The 27,306-nt window shown below is 52.6% G+C and overlaps 1 protein-coding gene across 1 annotated transcript; it reads right to left on the bottom strand.

Annotated features, from left to right (window-relative positions):
- Positions 1 to 497: 497 nt before the first annotated feature.
- CDX1 (caudal type homeobox 1) lies at positions 498 to 16,862 on the bottom strand. The gene is made up of 3 exons (XM_052644346.1): positions 16,418 to 16,862; positions 1,516 to 1,661; positions 498 to 704 (listed from the first exon to the last, which is right to left on the bottom strand). Exons 1-3 carry the CDS (start codon positions 16,860 to 16,862, stop codon positions 498 to 500), a joined length of 798 nt encoding a protein of 265 aa, XP_052500306.1.
- Between the last annotated feature and the right edge of the window lie 10,444 nt (positions 16,863 to 27,306).

Raw genomic sequence — 27,306 nt, 5'->3', positions numbered from 1 at the left:
GGCTCAATCCTGTGGGCTTTGTGCTTTGCATCCCACAAGGAGAGGGTTCGAGGCATGTGATGAGGGAGGCAAGTAGACCTGAGCCTGCAGGAAAAGGCAGGTGGCAGCTGACACCCTTCCCTTGGACCCCTCAGGTCATGGTCTGCAAACCATCTTCTCTGGATTCCATCTCCTTTCTCCAGGAGTCTGGTCCCTACAATGGCCTCCCACCTTTGAGCCTATGGAGGAGGAGCTAGCCCCTCCTCACCTTGCCCCCTGGGGATTAAGACTTCCCACCCCAGGTGCCCTTATCCCCCTGAGGCCTAGAATACCAAAGCGGGAAAAGGTTCACTGCATGGATGGGCCCAGGGGATGCAGGGAGTCAGTGGGTGATTTGTCCAGGGTTACACAGAAGGTCAGTGGTGTGGCTTGGGACTCAGACTCCTGGGCCCCGACAGGAGCCACATGCCCAGCACCTGAGTCCTCAAGGGCCCCGGCCCACAAGGCTGGTCCAGGGGCTATGGCAGATATTCCTCCTTGACAGGCACTGGGGAGGAGGCACCCAGGAGGCTGGCAGAGCTGGGGCACAGGCCCCCCAGGGGTGGCCCTGCGGGGGTGGGGGTGATGTCATGGGCTGGCGGGGGTGGCTGTGGAGGCTGCTGCTGCTGCTTCTTCTTGTTCACTTTGCGCTCCTTGGCCCGCCGGTTTTGGAACCAGATCTTCACCTGTGGGGTCAGAGAACAGAGATGGGGCAGGTGGTATGGAGACTGAACGGCAGAGCAAGAGGAAGAGAGAGGGCAGTGGAGCTCTTGTTTCTCGATGTGGCATTTGGAGCTTCCCTCCGGCTCCAGCTGCCCCAACTGCTCATGTACCCTGAACATGTTCTCCCCTCCTGGAGCCTGTTCCCCTGCCTTTTTGTTTCTGTTTGTTTTGAAGTACCTGTAATACTTTTTTATTCTGCCCAGCAAGATATGGCAGTTGCAGCTGCTCCTCCATCCTTCTACTTTACTTTTTAAGTTTTATTTATTTTTAATGGGAAGATAATTGGTTTACAATGTTGTGTTGGTTTCTGCTGTGCGACATGAGTCAGTCATAAGTATACCTATATCCCCTCCCTTTTGAGCCTCCCTCCCACCCCCAAACCCACCCCTCCAGCCCTGCTCCTTTACTCTTAAGACAACTTTTTCTGTAACCCTCTTCCTCTCCATCTTCCAAAGCCATGCTCTAACACCCCTCCTCCAGGAAGCCTTCCCTGTTCTCCCTGTGACTGCTCCCTCTGGATTTAAACAGCACTGATCAAAGCCCACTGTAGCCTAGAATTAATCAGACCCCCTATCCCCCTATTGGTGCCCAGGGATATTGGGTTCTATTGGCCAGGGGATTTATGGCAGCAGCTCAGTTTCTGTTGTGTTTGTATGATCATGGCCAGGAGACAACCTCTCTGTCCTCCCTTGACTGAGCTCCATAATCTGCCTGGTAGCCTGGAGGCCAGACTTGCAGCACTGCTCCTGTGGCTGAAGTAGGGGCCCTACACACCTGCCGTTCAGTGAGCCCCAGGCTGGCGGCCAGCTCTGATTTCCGCCGGATGGTGATGTAACGGCTGTAGTGGAACTCCTTCTCCAGCTCCAGGCGCTGGTGGTCGGTATAGACCACGCGGTATTTATCCTTGGTGCGGGTCTTACCTGAGAAGCAGAAGTGCCAGGAGGAGAGGTGAGTGGGGAGAGGAGCCTGCAAAAGGCCAAGGCAGGGCTCCCAGGGGGAAGGGCAATCCAGGACCCCTGAAGAAGAACGCTGAGAGAGTAACAATCAGGCTTGGAGACTCCCAACTTGGGAGTCAAGCACTGTTCTCATGCCCATCTGGGGTCCCTAACACTGAGAGACAGGCTTCCTCGATGGTTCAGCAGGCAAAGTATCTGCCTGTAATGCAGGAGATGAGAGAATGTGGGTTCAATCCCTGGGTCAGAAAGATCCCCTAGAGGAGAGCATGGTAACCCACTCCAGTAGTCTTGCCTGGAGAATCCCACGGACAGAGGAGCCTGACAGGCTACAGTCCATGGGATCGCAGAGTTGGACACAACTGAGCGACTGAGCACAAGGCTCAGAGACAGGATGCAACTTGCCCAGGGTTACCCAGCAAGCTGCAGGTGGAGTTGGGGTTTCAGCCAGGTCTGCTGACCCAGAGCCCTCCTCTGACTGCCAGGCCCACCAGCTCTTATGCACCAGTTCCCAGGTGTGGCTGCACAACAGACACATGGGGAACTTGTGAAAAACACAGCTTCCAGAGCGTCACTGAGCATGTAAACTCGAAAGCCTTGGGGTGGAATCTGCATTTTTCACAAGCTCCCCAGGTGGTTCTAATTCGGGGATCCTTGGAGGAACACCTGGCGGCAGGGGTAGGTTGAGATAGAGACATCGGCTGCTCTTCTCTCCTGTGGTGGAGAGAGCAGGAAGGGCCGCCGCAGCCAGAGGCTAGAAGCAGGAAGCTTTCAGAACTGCACTGGGGTATATGCTCCTCACTTCCTGTTGAATGCCTGTTGGTTGCTGGCCAAACAATCAGACAGAAAGTATTGGGGCTGCTGGTTGTTCCCCAGGACCTGTCAGGTTCCTCAAAAGACCTTGGTTCTAGACACGAAGCCCTGAGCTGGGGCTGCACACCGGGGGGGCTAGTCTGCTTGGAGCCATTCACACTCCAGCCTGAGCCCAGGCACACAGCAGGAGTGCTCAGGCCAGCCCACAGATATTTACCGAGTTCCTGCTGTGGGCCAAGTCCCTGGTACAGCAGGGAGCCGAATTAAAAGTCCCTGCCCTCCTGAAGCTTAGGTTCTAATGAAGGAAGATGAGTAAAAATAAAAAATATGAAAATTATTGATATGTTAATTGATGAAAAGTTTTTCAGAGAAAAAAGAAGGACTGGGAATTTAGGGAGGAGAGAGGCTATGATTTTGAACAGAGTGGTCCATGAAGGCCTTACCTTGAAGGGGAGCTTGAGCAAAGATCTAAAGGAAGTGAGAAAGAGCGATGCAGCTATCTGGGAAAGAGGTGCCCAAGCAGAGGGAACAGCAGGTGCAAAAGCCCTGAGGTGGGGACGTGCCTGCTGTCTGAAGAGGGAGGAAAAGTGAGAAGGCTGGTGCACCCAGGATGCAGTGAGCAGAGGGGGTGGGCAGGTCATGCAAGGCCCACAGGCCATGGAAAGGGTCTGGGTTTTGCTCTGTCTGGGACAGGAGCCGTTACAGGGTTTTGAGCAGAGGAGACATGAGGTTTGATGTAGGTTTTAAGATGCCTCTGGCTGCTGGATAGAGAACAGACTGGTGAGAAAGGGGAAGTGTGGGGAGACCTGCCATAAGAAGGTGGTGAAAGGAGAAAGAGGTGGTATCTTGGCTTCCACATGAAACTCAGCCTTGGACCAGGAATTGGATGGGTTAATGTCAGGGATCTCTTTCAGGCTGGGATCAGAGGTCTGTCTGGAGAGACTATTAAAGAGTCATGCTTGGCCTGGGCTGCTGTGAGGGCCTGACTCAATACCAGTGTCCTTTTGTAAGAAACAACACGTGGCTATGACCAGGAGGCACATGCAAGCATTTTCAGACTCGCCCCTGCATCCCACCAGGGCATGGCCGGTCTGCATAACCATCGACCCCCCTCCCACTTCACCCAGATGCCCCCACAACAACCTGACCTTCATCTCCGTGGTCCCAGCTCTGGGCCTGCCTGTCCCTCAGCACCCCTGTGCTAACTACCCCCCCACACTGTTCCAGCCTCCGCCTTCCCCACCCAGCCCACACAGCTTGGCAGGACAGTGCTGGGCTCTCCAAGAGCCAAATGGTTTGTGGAGAACAGGAGACGGCAGATGTTCCTGGGCTCTTTCCCTTGAGTTTCCTGCCAGAGGAGCAGAACCACACTGGACTCTTCCACAACCACTGACCTCAGCCCATTGCCCGACACAGCACGAGACAGCCCCGGCCCTCAGCCAGGCCTAACCCAGGAAAGGGACCAGGGAGCGGCTGCCGAGGCCTTGGCTCCAGATGGGGCCCCTTCTTGACCTAGAAAATTCAATGCCAGCTCAAAAACAATTCTGCCTAATGCCACCACCGCTGGAACCCAGCAGATCTCTGAACCCACAGCCCCGCTGGGTTCACTGGGCCAAAGCCAGAAAGGGTCATAGAAGTTCAGTCTCCTCCTACATTATAGATGAAGATACTGACATTCCGAATGGTTATACAGCAGCCAGAGGTCCAAATAAGAGAGGCCTTGTAAGTTCTTTTAGTCCAAACTCCCTGTACATTCAGGGTTACTGAAGCCCCAGGCAGTTACCAGGCCTGCAGCTCCTCATCCCACCAGATTTGGGGTCCACAGAGCCTGCTATATGGCCCTCTAAGCATTGGCAATAGAAGCTCAAATGGCAGGCCCATCGTCTACTTGTATTTCTGGAAGAGAGGGTTTAGACCATGGTGAGGGCAGATCCCCAAAAGTCCTGGCTGGGCCTGGATGGCCCTCAGGTTGAAAATGCCAAAAAGATTCACTTTTGGCAGTAGCGGATGGAAGCTTCCTGCCCACCCAGACCTCAGCCTGAGAGATTATAAAGACACCCTTTTCCTCAGGCATCCAACCTTCACTCCTATTCTCCCTGATGAGCAAGTGGGCATCCATTATACCCATTTCATAGATGGGGGAAATAAAAATTCAGAAAAGGGCACTTGCTGAGGGTCATCCTGCCTGGTAGTGGTATCAATCTGGGCTCAGGTTTCCTGACCTCCAGCCTGAGTTCTTTCCCCCAACTCTGAGGGCAGCAGGAACTAGACAAGAGATGGAGTTCTGGCTGCATAGTTACTCCTCTCTGCATAGTTGCACCTCTAGCAAGGCTGCCAGTGAAGACCCAGGACCTGTTGCAGCCTCCTGGACCCAAGAGAGGGGCTGGTGGGCTCAGGAACCCAGAGACCAACTTCTATCTGAGGAAGTTGCTCAAAGCACACAATTTATTGCTGAAAAAATGGCTCTGCCAAAGAACCAAATGTTTGAAATCATACTGTGTGGTCCAGGAACCAGAAAGTCCCGTCTGCTGGCCAGAGGGTGATAACGGGAATGTCCTCCTTGGAGCCCAACTTGGTGATCTCAGTCTCATTTAACATGCACATGCCCTTTGACTCCTGAATCCCTCTTCCAGGGAGTGATCCCACAGAAAACTGCCCAGAGAGGTAGCTGTTTCAGATAGTACAAGAGTTAAGAACAATGTACATGTCTGTGAGTCAGGACTAGTTAATAAGAGATGGTACATCCATGGAGAGGATCATTAGGCAGTCATCAAGAAGAAATTATAAAGCTCTATATGTGCCAACATGGAGCAATTTCTAAAAACATTACGTTTTTTAAAAGGCAAAATGGTGTGAATAATATGTTACTATTTTCATATAAAAATGGAATACACACACACACATACTCAAACATGTTTGTACACCCATAGAGTTCTTTCTGAAAGAATATACAGGAAGCCAGTATCGGGGCTGCCTGGAGAAAGGACTGAAGCCTGGGAAGCCACAGGGAGGAGGGAGTCTTTGGGGTATTTGCATTTTCACCCCCTGAAGATGTGAATTTGTATTTTTAATGACAATCAGGCGCCTTGGGCTCCAGTCCCAACTCTGGGCCAGAACTCCCCACTGCTGTGAGCAACCCTCATTTGCCCTCCCGTTATCACCTGTGCCACCCTGGGGGCCCAGGAGGGAGGGAGCAGGGAGGTGCGTGACAACGGTGGGGCAGGGAAAGGGCCCAGGATGAATGATTTACAGGCCTTTGGGACACTGGGCCTAAGAGGGAAGTCCGGACTCCTATAACAGGTGTCTGATGGGGGCCAGGCCACTCCCAGTCACCTAATGAATAACCCTCTGGGCCAGATGCCAGGGCACGTAGGTGGGAGAGAGGGTGGGAGTCCCCCCACCAGCTCTTAGGGGTGAAGCATGGGAGGAGAAGAGCCTTGGATAACTCTCCAAATGAGAGTCTTTCTCTCTGCTCTGGTTGTAGGATGCTAGGAACGGTCCATCCATATGCATCAGGCTGCCATAGAGGTTAGCAAGCTCCCCACCCCTAAAGTATGCACAGCAGAGGCCCTTGAAAGCTCCAGGCTAAATGTCCTGACTCCTGACCAGCAGCCTCAAATGCCTGAGGAACCTTTTAAAAGCACAGATTCTGGCCCAGAAGTTCAGACTCAGGGGGACTAAAATCGGGCTCGGGGATTTGATACTTGAACAGCTCTCCAGGTGACCATGACTTGTGGTTGTTTGGGCAGGCAGACCTCTAGGGCTTGCTGTCCAGCTTCTCACTGGCTGGGTTCTGAGCCTCGTGTTCTGTATCTACAAAATGGCAATAATTATTCTAATAACAGCCAATATGTCCATGTGTCAAGAACTTTGTATACGTCTCTCAATAACCTATGAAGCTGTGCAGATGTTAGCCCTAGTTTACAGATGAGAACACTGAGGCCCAGCAAGGTCTGCACATCTGCAGGTGGGACCTGGCCCAGGTCTGTCTAGTTTTAGAAACAGCACTAGAACCTATCACCCAGTGTAAGGTCTCCTATAATTAACTGCCACCCTGAGTATATAGGGGATCACTTGAGATGGATGGATGAATGATGCCTAGCATATACCGAACACATAGTAGGCATGCAGGGAAAGGTAGATCCTAATGATTTCCATGGTGGGATAACCATATGGCAGGGATGCTGGGAAATGGATCTAAGCAATGGATTGTATGTTGGATGAGACCATTTATTTATAAGGTCCCTTCCAACTTGGAAATATGAAGTTCCCAATGTTTGTTGATGCTCTGATTATATTTGTTATTATTGCTGAAAGAATTCTAAGACTGATTTCCCTGTCTGAGAGTCTAGAAACAAAGTCTGCCCAGCTGGAGGGTGCGGGCAGGAGCCTGGCGGTCTGCAGTGGGGCCTCCTCATCCAGCCTGGGCCAGGCAAGGACAGAGTTCAGCCTCTGCCCCCAGAGCAGTGTTGGTGGCTCCCAGAAAATCAAGTGGCCTCTGGGTCAGCACTTCCTTTGACCTCTTCCTGCTAGAGACTGTGGCCCTGAGGGATGACACTGCCAGCTCTGGCCCTCAGAGCTTGGAACACAAATCCATGACCCCTCTCTGTGTGGTCCAACCCCACTGGCCGTACATCAAAATCCCCCACACCCAACAGACATACACAGACACAGAGAAATGCACACAGGCAGGCATGGATGCTTGTTAAAAATACATATTCACAAGCTCGCAGGCCTGTTGCATCCTGGTCTCTCTGCCATCTTTAACAAGCTTACCAGAGGGGATTCTGAATCACCAGCTGAAGTAAGTATGTCCCGGTGCTGTGCCACCTGTGTGGCCATAAATAAGTCCCTTCTCCCCTCTGGGCCTGTTTCTCCGATGCAGCAGAAGAAGGTTTGGTGTCAGCTCCCAGGGCCCTGTAGATTCTGAACTTCTCTGTAGCTCTGAGCCCATGGGCCCAGGTCTGCATCCTTAGCTAATGGATTTAACAAGTGGTTGAACTTCTTTGGGCTTCCCTTCCCCCTGGGGAGCAGAATGGATTTGAAAGCAGTTTGCAAAGGGCAAAGAGCTATGGAGACAACAAGCTGAACCGAGCTATTTGTAGAAGCGGATGTTGGAGGGATCCCTTGGGAGAAGGAGGAATGCCGCCTGATGGGGGCCCTCAGGGCAAAGAACATTGCCTGGGGGTGGGGAGGTCTGGCTGAGCCACCAGCTGGACATGTGAGGTTCGGCTTGGAACCGTTTCCCCATGTGTATGACCAGTGGGTAGACTTCTGTCGCCCAGTTCCATGATGGATGGATATCCTCCCTGGGCCATGAGGCTCTCTATTGGGCCCATGATTAGTCCTTGTTTTGGCTGCTCTGCCAGTCCTAGCTGCTCTAGCACGACTCCTCATTCACTCCTGCTCTTTCCTGGAGCAGGAGTGACGCTAGCATGGGTGTGGGGGAGAGATGAGAGGATGGCCAGACCAGCCACACTCAGGGGCCCTGCAGGCTTAGGCAAGCTTCTCCACCCCACTGTCACCCTCCTTCCTAGGCACTAAGCTCAGTCAGCACCTCCCCCTCCTCCTCCCAGGCTGCCTCTGCATCTTCCCCTCACCTATCTTCTTCAAGGAGGTCCCCAATCTGACTCGACTATGGCAGGCAGTGAAGAGGACAGAAAGTTCATAGTCAAACAGACCTGATGATTCTAACCCGGCCCGGCCATGGGCTAGCAGTGGGGACCCAGGCAAGTCATTGAACGTTTCTGAATCCCATTACTCATCTGCGAAATGAGGACAGGCATGCCTCCTTCAGACATGGAAGCTGTGGAGAGTAGATGTGATCATGTATTTAATAAGATATTAATAAAAGCTATCTGTGACAGCAGAGAAAAAGAAAGAGGGGAAGGGAGGAGGGGGATAAGAGGGAAAGGAAGAAGGGGAGCAGGGGGAAGAAGAGGATGATGCAGAGCCAAAAAGATGATGACTGCAGATTCAAAAGAGGCCAGAAAATCCTCAGTGGAGAATAAGGGGCACATCGGAAATGGATTACCATGCTAGGAACTCTGGAGAGGAATTTTCCTGCGCTGTCCCATATGACAGCTACTAGCCACATGTGGCTACCTAAATTGAAATTAATTAAATAGAATTAAAAATTCAGTGTTTTAGTCATGCTAGCCATATATATAGCAAGTGCTCAGTGGACACCTGTAGCTAATGGCTGTCACACTGGACAGTATAGATACAGAGCCATCATTACAGGAAGTTCTATTGGACAACACAGCTAGACCAAACTCCCAGCAAAGTCCAGACGCCCACACCCTCATAGCATATACCTAACCCGACTGCTTGGACTATCTGCAAAGCAGCCTGCCTGTCCTTGCGTTCATCACCCAGTTATATTCTTCCTAGGATTTTCCACAAGTGGCACCAGAAATAGGGGGCACCTCTGGCCTAGAACAGCCCTTCTGAGAGTTACAAGCAGCAACTGCATCCCTCTGTCTTCTGGGCTGAACAACCTGCAGCCTCTCAACTGTCTCCTGGTGGAGTTTCCAGGCCTCTGCCCTACCCTGGCCACCCTTCTCTGGTCTGGAGGTGAGGTCCCTGCTTAATCGTCCGCAGGTGTGGGTCCTGAAGAATCACATCTGGGGCAGAGGTGCAGGGAGGGAGGAGCTGTGGACCCCAGCCCTTTTCATGCTCACCGCGGGACCTTAGCAAATCCCTTCCCCTTGGTTCCTGGCTCCATACATGCTCCATGATGGCAGAGACCATGCATCTTGCTCATTTGGTTCTACAACTGTGCCAGACACACACACAGGGAGTACTTGATGAATCCTTGTTAAACTTAACACAGACTCACTGCTTCCTGGCCTTCTCCTCACAGTAAATGGCCCCTCTCCTCCAGCCACTCAGGCCAAAAGCCTAGGTGGCAATTTCCCTGCTCCCCACATCCCATCCATCAGCTGGTTGGCTTAACCTCCAAAGGACATCCTTCTGTCTAACTCCACTGTTCGTACAGCCTTAGTCACAGCCACTGCTCTAATAGAGAAATGTGTTGTTCTGGGGTCAAAAATACTTGCATTTGAAACACAGTGAGTACTCAATAGATGGCAGTGCATATTATTATTACTATGGGAAGTGCTTGGTGCTTATTTGTTAAATGGTTCATTCCCACTTTCAAGGGTGGGGGTGGATTAAAAACAAACCAGCATAAGAAATAGTTACAAACTGTGATTAGTGTGAAGGAAAGGAAGCATGGAGCTCAGAGCATAGCCTCACACCTCTTACAGTTATTATGATTAAGATGTGGGGGTGGGGTGGCAGGGGGCAGAGAGCCTACTTTATTTAGCTTGAGGAAAGTGTCCTGGAGGAGATGACATCTAAGCCAAGATCTGATGGTTGAGAAGGAGGTCTCTATGTCACCAATGGGGAAGAGTATCCCAGGAAGCCAAAAGAGCATGTGCAAAGGCCCTAAAGCAGAGAGAGTAGCAACAGAGGGCCAGACCCCCGAGGGACCCCGTGTGCCTTGCCCTGGCAGGAATCCCCAGCACCTAGCAGAACAGAAGAAAGACTCAGAGACTAGCACCACCTGCCTGCCTCATGAATGAATGAGAGAGGCACGAGAGGCTGAAAAGGCTAGCAGGGTTTTGAGCCCTAGGGTGAGGGGCTTGGATTTGACTTTGAGAGCAATGGGAAGACGTCGGAGCCTGGAGGGTCAGTCTTGGCTTCCACTGACACCTGTTCCCTCCCTCTGTTGATGCTGAGGGGTCTTTGTGGGGCACCCCTATAAGACTGAGGGGCAAGTATGGCAGGGGAAGAGCTTAGCCTCTTAACATGGTGATGGACCTGACTCCAGACATATATGTTGTTTCCAGGTCCCAAAAACTCTGGGACAGAAACTTGAGAGGCATCTCATGAAGATAATTTCCACCAATGAGAGAGGCTTGCTGCTAATAAAGCTGTTTCGGTCCTTCAGAACAACTCCCCATGCTCTCGGCAGCAATATCTGCAAAGTGGGGGGAAAACACCCAACCAAAAAAAGCCTTCTGCCACCTTCTAACTGGGTCATTCCCCCCCTTCCCAGCTACATCTGAGAGACGAGGTGTTGAATGGAGCTTCTGCCTGGAGAACCGGTTTTAAACAGCCTGCTGTGCCCATCCTCCCCCTTCAGCCTCTTACAGCTCATCACTGACTGGCCTCCTTTTCCCCACCTGGACTGGAATGCACATGGGGAGGGGGGCTTGGGCTCCCATTCTGAGGGTGTTGCTTCATGTGATAGATGGTCATCAGGCTGTAGAGGCTAGGTTTGAACCCTGGGCAGCAGCAAACCTGGCCGTGTGAGCTTTGGCAAGTCACTTACCCTCTCTGAGCCTCATTAACTCAGTCTGTAAAAATGAAGCTAATAATAGATCCTCACACCTCTTACAGTTATTATGAGACTTAAATGAGATCACCCATGCGGAGTTTTTGACACAATGCCTGGCACGTGGTAGAGACTCAGCCGATGTCACAGTTATTAGCTTTATCATGAGCTCCTACTATGTACAAGGCATGATGAGAAGGATGAGACTGACTAGGACTGTTCCTTGAGGGGATAACAGATGGTAGATGGCAGAGATCAACAAGACAGTCAGTGATAAATGTTCAAACAAGGATCTGATACAGTGCTTGGAGGGAGGGGACCAAGGAGGGCTTCCTAGAGGAGGTGGCCTTGGAGAAGCAGCATTTGACCTGGTAAAGATACAGGAGGACAGTTCAGGTCAAGGAATCCACACTAGAGAGGCAGGGAGTATGAGGTATGTGCTCTCATGTACCTGCTAATGACAGGTAGAGATGGTCACAGGCACCAGTACACTGAGCACCTACTGTATGCCAGGCTCAGGGCTGTGTTTTACAGGAACCATTGCTTCAAGGTGTAATCCTGTTATCATCTTAATATCACAGTGGAAGAAGCTGAGGCTTAGAGAAATGATCCACATCAATTTGACTGCAGCTAATGCAGCTTCTAACAGAAATACAATTCCAGGCTTGAGGCTCTGAAGCTGGACTCTTAACTGTCCCAGGTAAGCATATCTGTATTTCAACAAACTAATGGGAAAGTGGCTTCAAGAGTGGGTTGGGGCTAGTTCTCAAGAGGACTTTGAAATGGGGCTGGATTTTCATTACAGCAGTTGAACGGTATAAAACGAAAGGGCAATTCCATGGCAGTGGGGAGCCATGGGATGCTCTTGAGCAGGGGATGAGCTTTGAGAAGGTAAATCCAGCAGTGGTTTAGAACAGTGCCCCCGCCCCCAACCTTGGCACCAAGGACTGGTTTTATGCAAGACAATTTTTCCAAGTATGGGCGTGGGGAATGGTTCAGGGGGTAATGTGAACAATGGGGAATGGCAGATGAAGCTTTGCTTGCTCACCCACCGCTCACCTCCTACTGTGCCACCCATTCCTAACAGGCCACACACCAGTACCAGGGGGTTGGAGACCCCTGGTTTAGAGGACATCAAGGTCAGAGCTGACTCATTTGAAAAGACCCTGAGGCTGGGAAAGATTGAGGGCGGGAGGAGAAGGGGATGACAGAGTATGAGATGGTTGGATGGGATCACTGACTCAGTGGACATGGGTTTGGGTGGACTCCGGGAGTTGGTGATGGACAGGGAGGCCTGGTGTGCTGCAATTCATGGAGTCGCAAAGAGTCGGACACGACTGAGCGACTGAACTGAACTGAGGGCAGTAGGGGGGCTTCCCAGGGGGCTCAGTGGTAAAGCATCTGCCTGCCAATGCAGGAGACACTGGACATGCAGGTTCGATCTGTGGGTCAGGAAGATCCCCTGGAGGAGGAAATGACAACCCATTCCAGTATGTTTGCCTGGAAAATCCCATGGACAGGGGAGCTGTGGTAGGCTACAGCCTGGTGGGCTACAGCCCAAGGAATTAAAAAGAGTTGGATATAACTTAGCGACTAAACAGCAGCAGCAGCAGTGTACTGGGGAGAGGCTGAAGGTGAGAGGCCAGGTTGGTGGCTGATGCTATGGGCCAAGGGAGAAGGCCTGGAACGTAGTGGGGGGAAGAGGGTTCATCCCTTCCATGGGCCTCAGTTTCTCTGTCTGACAGCTGGAGAAGTTGGACCAAGATCCAAACCCTGCTACAAGAGTCTTATCACCTGAGTGGACATTTCCCTACTTGTATGAGACTTCAGCCACACCAATGGGCCATTAACCTGTGAAAAACTATTTATTGATAGTGAATCAGAGACTGAACCTTTGTTACAGGATGATTTATAACATTCCTAAAGAAAATATTTATAGTTGCAAAAGGGGAAGACAAAAAAAATAGAGCTGCTTGCAGTCATTTCCTATCCTGGCCTCAGTCAAGTGACAGTCATCACTCAGAACTGGCTAATATTTTGTTTATGGACAACATAATAGCCTCTCTCGCACCTTCCCAAGCTTTGTTGCCCTCTCCTTAGGTAAAACTGGCATCTTAGTCCCAGCCTCAGCTCCGCCAATTCTCCAGGTAAGAACAGAGTACTGACCACCCATGGAATAGGGAGAAAGGGGCAACCAGGCTTCCACTGGCATGAGCGGCTCAGCTGGACAGTCGTGGGTCCCATCTCCAGGTTGAGATCTTATCTCTCCCCTCTTCTCCCAGAGCTGTCTTACTGTCCCTCACACACTTGCCCTGTTCATTCATTCAACAGAAAATATTGAGGACCTACTAAATGCCACACACGGAGCTAGGTGCCTAGAAAGCAGTGAAGTGAAAGTCACTCAGTCATGTCCGACCCTTTGCAACAGTCCATGGAATTCTCCAGGCCAGAATTCTGGAGTGGGTAGCCTTTCCCTTCTCCAGGGAATCTTCCCAACCCAGGAACTGAACCCAGGTCTCCCACATTGTAGGCATATTCTTTATATGTAGGCATATTCTTTACCAGCCGAGCCACAAGGGAAGCCCATCCCTTCTCCAGCAGATCTTCCTGACCCAGGAATCGAACCACAGTCTCCTGCATTGCAGGCGGATTCTTTACCGCCTGAGCTATCAGGGAAACACAGTCATGGGTCAAATAAACATGGTTCTGGACTTCATGGTAGTTTACCTTGGTGGGTTGGTGTGGGAATAGACACCACACAAACACACAAACACAAAGTAAGTAAAGTAATGGGAATAGACACCACACAAACACAAAATAAGCAAGTAATGAAACAAGGCAAAGATCATCAATGGGTATGTGGGGGACTTCAGAACCGACTTCAGAACATCATGGAAGACCTCTCTGAGGAAGTGGCCATGAAGCTAAGTAAGACCTGAAAGGTGAGGCAGCTTGCAAGGAGTTTTCCTGGAAGAAGGAATACAGCTAGTATAAGACCTGCCTGTAGCAGCACACATAGCTTTGTAGACCTCAGGAAGAAGTGTAAATTTTGCCATAAATATAATGGGAAGCCATCAGAAAATTTTAACTGACTCATCCAACATATACCCCAGCCCAGCCCAGCCTCCACCTGTGTGATACTATAACATTCCCTTACAATCTCCAGGCTTCAGTTTCCCATCTGTATGTCTGGTCTCTAACTGTCCACTCAGATATTCTAGAATGCTAGAAGCACAGAACGCAAAGAAGGGGCAGGAAGGATACCATCAGATCAGGGACCAGCAGCATTGAGGGGGGATGGCATGCACTGACCTTCCCTCTGCTGTCCCAGACAACAGTGTTACCCAGGAAACACCCCTGGAAACCCCACATCTTCATTCCCCAGAGGGACAAACTGAGGCCAAAGAGGAGAGGAGCTTGGCCTCTCTCTCAGGGAGGGTCTGTAACCTCAACCCAGTTCTGCCCCCGCCTCAAGAGCACTGGTCAGCTTCAGACTCCACCTGAGTGGACAGGCAGCAGCTTCTAGCTTCCAAAAGGCAGAGTGGTTCTCGCCTGGCTCCAGGGGTGGCCCCTTTCCTTGGGAACCCCCAAGCCTCCCTTGGCCTGCCCTTCTACTTTCTGGGAGTGAGGGTAAAAGAATGTTCGCCTTTGGGCAGAGTTAGTCCTAGGCCTCCAATGTGCCCAGGGCAACAGTTTCCAGATGACTTTCCAGACCCGAGCCGAACTGGGTTTGGCAGCTCCAGTGCCCAGAGAGCCGGGATTTGCCTGAGATCACACAGCCTGGAAGCTCCTCAGGGCTCCTGCCAGTCCTCTGACTGCCACAGGCCCCTGGAGACCCTCCCCGTCCATCTCCATAGTCGGCTGATGAGAAGGAAGTAGCAGCTGGAATAAAGGAGCAGGGCAGTGGACTTTCTTCTTCAAAGAACAGACACAGAACCGCAGGACCCAAGTGTCAGTGGCCCCAGACGCTTTCTCTCATATACTCTAAGGTAAAATTCTCAACTGAGGTTTATAGATAAAGCTTCTAGGGGCCTTTGGAACCCCTGAAATTGTATGCCGAGTTAGGAAACACTTTTTCTTTTTTCCTAGGGAGAACATTTATGCTTTCCACCACATTTTTCAAAGGAGTCCTTTTGTAACTCAAACAAATGACCCTTCTCGCTCATGTCACAGGTGGTAAAACTGAGACCTAGAAAAGATGGCCGATTTAAGGGACTCTGTTGAGAGGATTAGAGCACAGGCTTGGTCACATCCCAGCCCCACCATGTACTGGTTACACAAGTTTAACTATATTTGCCCTACTTTGTCATCTCTCTATGCCATAGCTTCTTCATCTTGAAAATGGGGGTGATAATAGTCCCCATGATAAAGTTATAAGGATGAAAAGATTTTAGATCAGAGCCTGCTGCATTACTAGGTGCTCTGTAAGAATTAGCTGTTATTATTTAGCCACGGAGACAAGTGGCACAGCTGCAGCAGAAACCTCAGGCCTCTGAGGCCTCTGGAGGCAGATAGGAGGTTCTGTGTTCCGGGAACTCTCAAGGAGGTGGTACAGTTGCAGCCAGACCTGTAGCTGCTGATCACCTTCTCCGCAGCATCTGCCCCAGATGAGCTGTCCGTGTCGGGGGACATGGGGGTGAAGAGGGAGAGGAGGGGGAGGTGGGGAAAGCCCAGGCTCACTCCCAGCTGGGGGAAAGGGAGGAGGGGCTGGACATCAAAGGGTGGGCAGGCCAACTTCCCGCCCCTAAGGCCAGGTGGCCTTTGTCAGGACAGGCCAAACACAGTCAGGACAATGGGGTATCATGTTCACTTTCCGGCCAACAGGAGTCACTACTGAGCCAAGGCCCAGCCTGTTACATGACAAAGGGGGGACCTATAAAGAGGTCAGGCTGCCCCTTATTAAAGCTGAGTCTTTGTCCTGCCCTGTCCCCTGCCTTTGAAGAGGGTGGATCCGAGAGGCCTGCCTGGGGGCAGGAGGTTCACAGGCTCAGGAGCCAAACAGCAGCCACCTTCCCAACTGCTGCTGCTGTCCCCTCCCCCAGGGTCAAGAGTTCAGGGAGAGCCCTGGGATGGTAAGGTAGAGACCCTCAACCACCAGGAATCTAACCAAAGAAGGCTCTTTTTTAGCCCAAAGGATATGACCCACCAATCTCTTCATTATATGGATAGGGGACTGAAACCTGGAAAGGAAAGTGACGTGTGTGTACACATATAGTGTATGTCCCGAGGCTGGGATAGGGGTGCAAGGCGCAGATGACCACCTGGACCAGTGCTGCCAAAAGTTTACCCCACGATAAAGGTCTGGGGACCTGTGTTCAGTTCCTACAGGGCGTCTGTCTTCATTGCTTGGGTCTCAGGTTCCCTACCTACAGGGAAAGACAGGTCGTGCTTTCCAATGCTCTGGCAGGCCGGGATTCAGAAGGGGGAAATTGAGAGAACAGCCTCCAGGGAGAGTGGTCGGGGGCCACGTTCTGGAACCCAAGCAGGGCCACGGCAGAGGTCAGACAGCACCTGCTGGCGCCCAAGGGAACCATTCGGAGGCCCAGAGCGAGAGAGGGATCCTTACCGCTGCCACCGCCGCCTCCAGCCGCCACACTGCGCCGCATCCACTCGTAGGGTGTCCGCCTTTGCGCTCCGGGTGAGGAAGGTGTGCCTGGGCCGCCGAGGGGCTGCGCCAGGAGACCTGGGCCAGGCCCCGGGGGCGTGGGCACCGCGCCAAAGTCCGGAGGGGGCCCGAATGCCAGCGGGGCCGGGCTGGCTGTGGGAGCCGTGGGGCCCGGGCCGTAGGCGGCAGCCCATTCGTCCTTGGGCGCAGAGAAGGGCGCACTCCAGGCTGCAGGGGGCACGGGGCCCGGCTCCACGTGAGAGTAGCCGGTGAAATCAGGGTACTGCGGGGGTCCAGGGGGCGGGGGCGGAGGGCCGTAGGCTTGCGGGCCCAGGCTGAGACTAGCGGGCCTGGCGGGGCCGGGGTACACGGGGGAATCCTTGTCCAGCACATAGCCCACGTACATGGTGGCCGCGAGGCCGCCCGCGCATGCTGGGCCCTGGAGCCGCCGCAGCCGGCTGCCCCGACGAGCAACTGCACACCTGAACTCCCAGTCCTGCTGCCGCCCGCCCCACCCAGGCCTTTTATAGCTCCGGGCCGCCTGCCGCCCCAGCCGAGGCGGGTTTGCATTTCAAAGCGGGGGGAGCCTCCAGGCCGCGAATCAAAGAGGGAAACCCGTCGGGGGCGGGGGGTTCAAAAGGAGACAAATTGCCGCCCCAAGCGGGAGGTGGACTCTAGGGCCAGAGAGGGTGGGGGCGCGGAGGGCGCATCCCGGCGAGCATCGAGGCACCACTAGGTATGGGAGCCTCCTGCAAGGCCCCGGCCCAGCGGCCTTGGGGGCCAGTCCTCCCCGCGGCCTTATCCTCGCTGTCGCCACACCGACCTCTCTGCAACCCCATCTTACAGGTGAAGAAAAGGGACCTGAGTGGTGGTAGTGGGGCAACTGCAGGTTAGCGCCACACAGCCGCACCGGGCCTGTGGCGCAGTCGGTAGGGACCAGTTTGAGGTGAAAGGAACCGCTGACTTCAAACAGGGTTCTCGTCTTTAAGGTAGCGGGTCCTTAATCTTTTGGGGGGGAGGAGGGGTCACGACCCCTCTTAGTCTCTCTTGAGAGCTGGGGATGTTTTTCCCCTGGGGGAAAATGCACATATGCACATAGGCGAGTCTGCAAACAATTGGGGAGTTCACCTGAGTTGGCTCTCCAGAGGAAGTTCTTAGAGAATTCGGGTAGGAGCACTCTTTCAGAGACATTCTAGGGAAACTTTCTCAATTCTCTTGACAACCCCCTCCCTCCTCCCCACCCCTGCCTTCATTTTAATGAGAAGTTTCCAATATACACAGAAGTAGAATTGTAGAATGACTCACTATAGACCCATCACGAGCTTCAACCATTATCAAGATTCTGCCACACTTATTTAACTCTCGCCTCCCTTTTCTTGCTAAAGTATTTTAAAACAAATTTCAAACATCGTGTCATTTTATCCCTGCATACTTAAGCATGCATCTCTAAAACACATGGACATTTTCTTACATAATATGCCATTATCAAACCTAACAAAATTAACGCAAATTTCTGTGTATTATCTAATACCCGTTCACATTCAGAGTATTTCAATTGATTTTAAAAATGTCTTTTTAATAGTTGGTTTATCCTAAAGCCCTAATCCATTTATTATTATAGCTGGGGACCACTTGGATTTTAAATGTTTCATGCATCTCCCCCCATCCTATCCAATTAAAGACTATCAAACATTTCAGAGCTATGATGGGTGGGGGGACAGGGTGAGGGTAAAAAGTTGAGAGGCCATTAGTGAATTGAGAGTGGGGAGTGAAACTGAGGGTTTGGGGGGAAGGATTCATGAAGAACAGGGCTCTGGATCAGAAGGCCTGTAAAAACCCCTTATGGGGTTTGATCTTCCAGTGTTTCCTGGGAGCCCCCTAAATGTGCAGGGACATGTGACCCCGGAGGTGGAATCAGAGTCTTATCTATCCAGCCTGTCCCTCCCTTGAGTTGCCACACTAGCCAGGGCAGGTCAGCATCATTTCAGGACCAGATAGATATGTCAGGATGAGGATACAGTTCACAGGCCCCAGTGCAAAATGATAACGTGGGATCCCTTGTTCAAAACTCATTTTAAATTTCAGGATGGTAGCCGCAGAGTGCACAAGCAAGCACGGCACCCTTCTAAACACTGGGCCCTGAGTGACTGCACGGCTGTCTCAGCCATGAAGCTGGTCTTGGTCAGAATCTTGTTCTTCTGGGACTCTGATGGATACCATAGCTGAGTGAGTGACAGTAAGCCCAGGATGCCCCTTCCTGCTTGGAGGAGCTCTTTTCATTGTACAGCGGGAAACACCAACATCCAGAAAGGAAAGGGGCTGTGCCCACCTCTATGCAGCAAAATGAATGCTGTTCATGGAAGAGAGGAAAGAGGGCTTCCTGGGTTATGGCTGACATGGATGAGCTCACTACAGCCTCAGCAGGTCAGGAAGTGGACGTGTTGGGGATGGTTTGATCAGAAGCCATCTGAACCCAGGACCCAATCTTTCAAGGGGTTGGTGAGAAACCGGGAAGTACACAGAGAAGGGAGAAGAGACCCAAGAGGACTGGGCTCTGTTCTCTGAGCTGGTGTAACTAGCACTGCTTAGACTGGACTGGAGGAAGAAAAGACCTGGAGGGTGGCTTGAAGGTCTGAGTTTGAGGAAGGAAACAGGGCAGACCTAATACCTGAGAGAGAAAGCTGCAGGCACAGACACAGATTTCAACCCACCCATAGTAAAGTGCTCTCTAAAGGGCCATCTGCCATGAAAGGGCTGCTGTGTGAGAGAGTGAGTTCACCATCACAGAAGGTACACAAGTGATTGTTGGAGGTCCCCAGTCAGGGATGCTGCTTACAGGATGCCTATCCTGGGAAGTGAGAAAGTTGGTGCCCTCTAGGTACCATCTGATTCCAATAATATGTTACCTCAGAGCTAGATGGAAGGCTTAAAGTTTGGGAGTAGGTATAGGAATTCATTTGTTCCTGTATTCCTATGTTTGGTGGTAGTTGCTAAGTTGTATCCAACTCTTGAGACCCCATGGACTGTAGTCTGCCAGGCTTCTCTGTCCATACAATTTCCCAAGCAAGAATACTGGAGTGGATTGCCATTTCCTTCTCCAGGGGATCTCCCCTATCTAGGGATTGAACCTGGGTCTCCTGTATTGCAGGCAATCTCCTGCTTTGCAGGCAGTTTATATGTTTGGAAAATGTGTATTAACACTCCTCCTTTATGCTGACATTGTGTTAGGTACTAGGTGAGGCTCTGTCCTTAGGGTGCTTACAGAATGGGAAGGGGGTGAAGCAGGTATGAACAAATGATCACAAATAAGGGTAAAATTACATTTTGGAGAGGGCCAGGAATCCAGAGAGTTCTCCCAAGGGAAGGAGACTTGGAAGTCTTGCAAGAGGATGTGACATATGGGTCAGGGCCCTGGGGAGCAGGAAAGGGCACTGTGGGCAGAGGGACAGTGTGAGCAGAGGGGCTGATGCTGGGGATACATGGTCTTCCAGAAGTGGAAGACTGATTTGGAGTTCAGTGATGGTGGTGGGGGCACAAGACGGGGGCAAGAGATGGGTGTGGGGAGAGACAGAGCAAGGCTTGGCAGAACAAGCTTGATGAGGGATATGGGAGGTTGCTATCAAGGATTTTGCATGATGGGAAGGGGGCTATGGCTGGTGTGTGGAGAATGAGCCAGAGGAGAGGCGGGAAGCCCAAGAGCTACAAGGAAGCTGGGCAGGGGTCCAGGAGTGATGAAGTGTTCAGGACTTGGGTGGTGGCTGAGGGAGGGGGGACTTTCCAGGCAAAGCAGGGACTATTTTGCTAGCCAGGGAGAGAGCAGAGTCAGGGCGGCCTGAGGCCTGGGGTTGGGGATGGGTAGGCATGGGGGGAGGGCTCCATGGCCCCCTTCATTGCCATCCTCTCCCAAGGTGGAGGCAGGAGGTGTCTACCCCTCCACAGACATCTCCTGGAGAGGCCTCTACCCATCTTTCTGTCACCCCATCTTGGGCCTGTTCTTTCTTGAGCCCTGGGTACTGGTGGGACAAACTGGCCTCATTTGCTGGATGAGGAAAGGAAGCAGAAAGCATGGAGAGGTCTAGGTGTCTGGCCCAAGTTACACATGGCTGGGCACCGAAGCTGGATGCCTTTCTTGCTGCCCAGCCCAAGTACCCAAGGGCTTCTCAGCCAGCCCGGTGGATCCTCCAACTCACTCCTTTTACAGATAGAGAAACTGAGGCCCAGGAGCCTAAAGAAAGGATTTTTTTCCAGGTTCTCTCAGGAAGTCAGCACTGTGCTGGAATCAGACCCAGGTCTTCTGATGCCCAGCTCAGCACTCTTTCACTTAATCTTTCTGAGGTTGCAGTGTTTACTCTTTCACCTGTGCTGAAATAATAATAATAATAGCATCATTATTTATTGAGCATTAATAAATAATGCCTAATAAATATAAATAAGTAAATAATAATATAAAGCATCATTATTTACTGAGTGCCAGGCATCATGCGAAGTTGTTTGCATGTATCAATCTCATTTCATCCTCACACAACGCAGTAAGGTAGGGTCATTGTTATCCCCGGTTTGATTTGCAGATGAAGCAGCTAGAGCTCAGAGGAATGAAGTTCCCTGCCTGAGCCCACTCAGCAGGTCAGGGGCTTGTCTGAAGTTTTTTCCTTTCCGGCTGAGCTGCCTGGAAGGATAGTGAGCCTGAATGTGCCTCTCCTTCCCACCCAGGGTTTTGCCTAAACAAATACCTAGTTCTTCTTCCTCCTTTGGTTCCTCATGCAAAAGAGCCCAGCTACCCCCCACCCTCACCCCTATGTGGACCCCTCAATCAGAGACCTAAACTACCTGTCATGTTACATGTTAAGAGGACCCTATAACCTTGTTTAAATCTTTCAAGCTGGGCGTCGGAAATCACAGGTCTTCCCCCTGCCTTGGCCTCTGACTCACCATGTGACCTTGAACCCTTGCCTCCCTGGGCTTCGGTGTCCCCAAGGTGCCCACTGTGGGCTGGTTGCTTTGGACAGCCATCTAGCTGTGGCACTGAGACCCTGTGTAGCAGGAGAGCCCCCACGCCCTTGTCGAAGCCTCTTCCTCTGTGACAGCCCCTTATCTCTGGGAGCGGCTGTTTACTGGGCCCCTCTTCCCTCTGGAAGCCCTCCCTCTGGGCTGCTCTCACACACCCAACCAGGGCCTTCTGGGGTGGGGTGAAGAGACAATGGCCTCATAAAGATCTTGGTGATAACTTGGTTTTTAAATGAGGTTAATGGCCCTGAAAGAGAAGAGGTTCTGGGTTCCGCTTCCTGTTGGAAGTGATTTGCCTAAAGAGAAACTGGTGGGCACCAGGGCCAGCAGGAGGCTTACCTGGATTGCTCCCCAGTCCCAGCCCAGCCTCAGCCTCACTCTGTGACCTTGGGCAAGGAACGCTCCTTTCAGAGCTGTTCCTGAGGTGGAAGTGGGGATGGCGACCTCTGCCCACCTCCAGGGGACAGGTGTGAGGCTCATGAGTGTGTGCTGGGGCTCCTGGGAGCCCCTTCCCACTCCTGTCTCCCCTCTCATCACAGTCCTCTCCACCTCCTGCCCCTTCCAGAGGCTGGGGGTGCCACCTGCTGGCTCTGTGAGGTACTACTCAAAGGCTCACTGGGGGCTTAGTCTCAATCGTGACACAGGATGTGCTGATTCCTCTCCCCCTCTCAGCGCAGAGACAAGAGACGCAGGGGAGGGAGGCAGTCTCCAGCACACAGCTACTTAGGGAGCAGGGGGACTCGCGAGCCAGAGGTCCAGGGGGGGAATGTGCTCATCTGAAGGAGCACTATGTTGATCCATTGTTCAGAGGAGATAGAGGCCGGGAAAGGAAGGTCACCCTGTGAGTCAGAGGTCAGGCACGGACTTGTACCTAAAGCGAGCACACACCCATGAGCCTCACTCCCAGTTGGAACATCCTCCAGCTTCTGGGATGGACAGAGTCAGGGTGGGGACAGTCAGCCCATAGTCGACTACCGCAGCCTCCCCACTAGACCCCTGCCTCGCCGCACCTCTTGCCCCTGTTAGCCCATCCTCCTCAATGTACCACCATGATCCCATCGATCTCCTATTTAAAATCCTGCACTGGCCCCTGCTGACCCTCAGGACCAAGGCCATACTTTACTACTTCTCCAACCTTATACCCCACTATGTCCCCTCTCTGTGCCTCAACCTCTCTTTTCTTCCTGTTCATACTCACCAGGCTTTCTGGCCTCCAAGCTTTTGCACATGCTGTTTCTTCTGTCTAGAACACTGTTCCTGCCCCTGCATTATATGTAGCCCTTTAACCTCAGATGCCAGTTGAAATATGTCTTCCCCAGAGAAGTCTCAGCCTACCTAAACAAGAACCTCTATATCCAGCCTGTTTCTTTCATCACTTTTTTTTTTTTTTGGTGAGGCGTGTGAGATCCTTGACATTAGTTCCTTGAGCAGGGATCAAACCTGTGCCCCCTGCAGTGGAAGCATGGCGTCTTAACAACTGGACTGCCAGGGAAGTCCTTGTCATAATTTTTATATTATTAATTTGTGGTTTCCTTAGTGTTTGTTTATGAGCTCTATGAAGGTAGGGCTCAGAGTAGGTGTTCCACTAACTTGAACCGCATGAGAGAAACAGCCCGCGAAGCAGAGGTCCCATTCCAGACCTGCTGTGAGCCCTTAAGAGGGTTCTGGCCTTCTATGTGGCCCCTGTGGGCCCTGTTGGTCTGCTGATCTGTGAGCCATCTGTGTGCCAGAAGGACACACCCTTGTTTCCAGGGGCCCTAAGACCAAGGCCAACTGGAGGCTGGGGAGAGGCTGAGATGGGCAAGGTCTTGAAGCCCTTATCTCCGGGAACCCTGTCAAGCCTTGGTAGTGACAGCCTGGCCCAGCAAGAGCAGTTCTAGGAATCTAGGGTGGGAATGTGGCCTGAAGTCCCCACTGGCCCCTCTGCCCCACCAGATAGCCACTATGCTGAGTGTCCAGGAAGGGGAGGGGCAGTGTCCTCTGTGTGCCTCTTTTGGTTCCCTCGCCTTTAGGTACAAGGACCTACCTGTTCAGGGTGTGCAGGAGGGAAAGATAATGCACTGGGAGTCAGGAGTCCTGCCTTCCCGGCCCCTTCTGTCTCTGCTGACCTCGGGCAAGTCCCCTCCACTCTCTGGGGCTCAGTTTCTGTGCCTGTCTGATGGAGGCACTCTTAGGGCTCTTCAAGCCCTGATGTCCAAGATGAGTGTGCCAATGTGTGGGACATGCATGCTGCGTCCTGACCCCAGGCCTGGGGAGCCTGGAGGAGGAGCAGTGCTGGGAGCGTGGGAGAGCCAGATGTGGTGGCTGCTGGCGCTGCCTGAGTGAGTGCTGAACTGGCCTACTGGGAATTCTCCCACTCAGGCGCCCTTTCTGGCCCCCCTCCTTCACCCTGCGGAGAGCTTCAGCTTCCGGCTCTAAGGGGCGTGGGTGGGGGCTGAGGAGGGGGGTCAATTCAGCCTGATTCCCTCCTTTAGAGAAGAACATGGTCCTGAGAGTCTAGACCAGAACCTGGGTGCCTGTCCTGGACTCACATCATAGTCACGCTCCATCCCTGGGCCTCAGACATCCTGGGTGTCAAATTGGCGGTTGCACAGGCTTCCCTCCAGCCCTGGTGGTGGCAGCTCCCGGTGACACCGGAGAATCAGGCATCTTTTGTGGAGCTTTCTCACTCTGTCCTAGTCCTTGAACAAAATGCCTTTGGTGCATCACTTACTCAGGCCTCTCAACAACCCCATTTTACAGCTCAAAACACTGAGGCTCTTTGAGCTCAGTTCATGTAATTTGTCCACAGTCACACAGCTAGGAAGTGGCAGAGTTGGATTGGAACTACCCATATCAGAGCCTTGGTTCTTAATCCTTGAGCATGACACTGTGCAGTGGGAAGTGGACGCACCAAACCCCAAGGCCTGCAGCTCCTCTTTCCCCTGCACCCTCTACCTCAGGAGGGGCTCCCTGCACCCCTGCTCTGCCCGCTCAGCCTCCCCTAGCCTCTGCCAAGACAGGATGGTCAGAGGACGGACCCTAGCATCTGGACAGGTGGGAGACGGCTTGTGGCTCGTCCTGTCCGCAGTGGGTCTGGGGGCCATGCTGGCCACCCCAGTGTGACGGCACTGCTCTGCCCACTGCTCACCCCTTCAGAGTACATAGGGGAAACTGAGGCCCAGGAAGTGGAGGGCTCAGCCGAGGGGTACACAGTGGTGGGCCGCAGCTGGAATGAGGGAAAAACACTATTTCAAGAACAATTCAGACAGTGTACTAAGCCCTTGAGGCACATTATAAATGACAACAGTCTTTCGAGTCATTCCTTGAATGATCTCTATTTTTTCAGAGGAGGAAACTGAGGCTCAGGAGTTTAACTCAGGAGTTTGACTTGCCCAAGATCCTGTAGCTTCAAACTGCTAAAGCTGGGATTTGAAGCAAGCTCTGTCCATCTCTGAAACCTGCCCTGTCAATCATGACCCTTCTTCCTCAACTGTCCAGCCCTCGGTGAGTGCCCTGTGGGGTTCTATGTGATTCTGCATCCCCCAACCCCATCTCAGCTGTGAGGAGGCGTAACAGCCCTGGTGCCTGCCAAGGGTTAATGGTGGTAGGGGCTAAGTGATTCCAGATGGGCTGGCCGGAAACCGGCGGCCGCCAGCTTCCCAGGGGAGCCACCAGCAGCCGCCCCCTCCCCTCTGTGCTGCATCTCTGGCCCCCAGCTGTCCCCTTGCCCTGGGGCCCACCCGCCTCCTTTCCCTAGCTAGAGTCCAGATCTAACAGACTTGTAGACAGAGCATCCCAAGGGCCCTCCAGCGCAGTGTGCCCACGCTTGCTATGAACAGATGGGGAAACCGAGGCTCAGAGAGGACGAGGTATCTATCCAAGGCCACACAAGACGTGCATAGTTGGGTCTCGGGACTCCCAGACTATCTGGTTTGGGTATTGGGATTTAAAATGCCTCCTTGTTCTCCCCCACCAGCCCCACTGACCTGGTCCTAGCAGCTGGACCAAGGCTTCAGAGGTGAATGGCCAAGGCAGACGCTAGGAGGGGAGTTGTAAAGACTGATGAAATCTGGACAGGAAGGCCTGACTCTGTGGTCTTTGGAGTCCCCGGACTTGCCCTATGACCCCCTTGCCACTGAGCTGCACCAAGCCCCCTCCGTTGGGAGACTCTCATAGCTCCCACCCCATCATGTGGACCTAGTCTGAAAAACCCTTCTCCCTCTGTGGTCTAACCCAATGTTCTCCTGGGCAGTCCCCACTGGGACAAGACCAAGAAATGAGCACAAGATTGGTGACCGTGGTTGGCATGAAATCCCAACCTCCTTCCCCCATGAACAGACACCTGGGGTGAGGTGCTAGAGGAAAAGGTTGTAGACAGAGGGCAGGATGGAAGGAGCTCTGGGCAGACTCCGTAGGGCTCCACCTGGGACACCTCTCTTTCCCTCTCTGGGACTCGGTTACCCCCGTGTTACAGTAGTAGGAGTAGGGTGACACAACCCGATTCTCGTTAAAAATGATGCCCTTGGTCAGGAATCTGTGATTAGAGACTTGTTCTGATCTGAGGAAATGAGGGTTGAAGAAATGAAAGAATGGGACTTCCCTGGAAGTCCAATGGTTAAGACTCTATGCTTCCACTGCAGAGCAGCGGGTTCAATCCCTGGTTGGGAAATTTCTGCATGCTATGGGATGCATGCAAGGGAAAAAAAAAAAAAGGAGAGGGTGAGAGGTCCAGGGGCTTCCAGAGAAGCCTTGGCAGACCTTGGGGCAGAGGTTGGAAATGGAACACAACAGTACTGGAAGGTAAATGAGAGTTGGGTTAGGGAGAACAAGGAAGAGGGTAGGACAGGAGGGCCAGTCAACACTGCAGTGTGGGTCTTCCACTGGGGTCAGAGCACCTGAATCTGTCTGGTGTGTACAGATCTGACCCTGCCCTAGCTCTGCTGCAGCTGTGTGAGCTTGTGAAGCTCATCTGACTCCTCTGGGCTTCAGCTCCTTGTCTACACAATAAGGAAATAATTCTTTCCTGGTCCTCTGGGGATTTTGAGATGATAGAGGAAGATGTCTGGAAATCTGAAGTTTGCTGGGTGATCTTGGGCATGTCTCTTTCCCTTTCTGTGCTAATTCACCCCTGGACCTTGATTTCTTCTTATGAGAGATTGATAACCTCAGAAGGGCTTTTTCTCTCTTCTAAGTCACCTTTTCTCAGAAGCCCTTCCTGATTCCCTCAAGCCTCAGGGAGTGCCCCCCTCTTCAGGCACTGTATCTCCCACTAGCTGGGTACCCTGAGGTTGGAGACTGTAACTTACCACTGCAACCCCAACACCTGGCACAGTGTCTGGCACATAGTAGGTGCTCAGCAAGCTTGTTAAAAATGAGTGTCGACTGAGTCACCGGGTGGGTTATCAGAGCTCCATCTGCAGATGGGAAAGCTGAGGCCCAGAGAGGGGACCCACCCCCAGGTGCCACAGCCAGGGGAGGCTACCCGAGACAGGCATCAGGCTAGTGGGCCAGGCCACTCTTTAATAAAAGTGACTCAGCGGCTGGCTGGCGTGGGCTGTGGAATTTCTAAACATCCCCTCACATCCTGAGTGAGCAGGCTACGGGAGGGAGCAAGCAGAGGGAAACGAGGAAGAAAAACAAGAAACTTGGGGGAAAAGAAAGAGGGAGGGGGAAACTAAAATTGAAAACAGACACACACGCGTCCGCCCTCCCCGCCCCTAGCCCCCCTTCCCCCAGCTGGGCCAATCAGAGGCTGCTCTGCAGCCTTTCCCCCAAAGCAGAGGGGGTGGGGGCAGGGAAGCCCACAGTGGGGTGAGCTCCTGGGGCCGCCAGCAGCCCGCAGTCCCTGCCCGCCCTGTCTGGAG

Source organism: Budorcas taxicolor, chromosome 7 (assembly GCF_023091745.1).
Source record: "Budorcas taxicolor isolate Tak-1 chromosome 7, Takin1.1, whole genome shotgun sequence".
Taxonomy (NCBI): Eukaryota; Metazoa; Chordata; class Mammalia; order Artiodactyla; family Bovidae; genus Budorcas; species Budorcas taxicolor.
The sequence above is the reverse complement of the archived record's forward strand: the minus strand, read 5'-3'. Positions and strand labels throughout refer to the sequence as shown.

Bases quoted from the DNA above. Each gene is read 5' to 3' on its own strand.
- CDX1 (XM_052644346.1), bottom strand. From the start codon at position 16,862: ATGTACGTGGGCTATGTGCTGGACAAGGATTCCCCCGTGTACCCCGGC. The intron at 1,662-16,417 runs GTAAGGATCCCT...TCTGCTTCTCAG, and splicing joins TGGAGGCGGCGGTGGCAGCG to GTAAGACCCGCACCAAGGAT. The intron at 705-1,515 runs GTGTGTAGGGCC...CTGACCCCACAG, and splicing joins TGGGGCTCACTGAACGGCAG to GTGAAGATCTGGTTCCAAAA.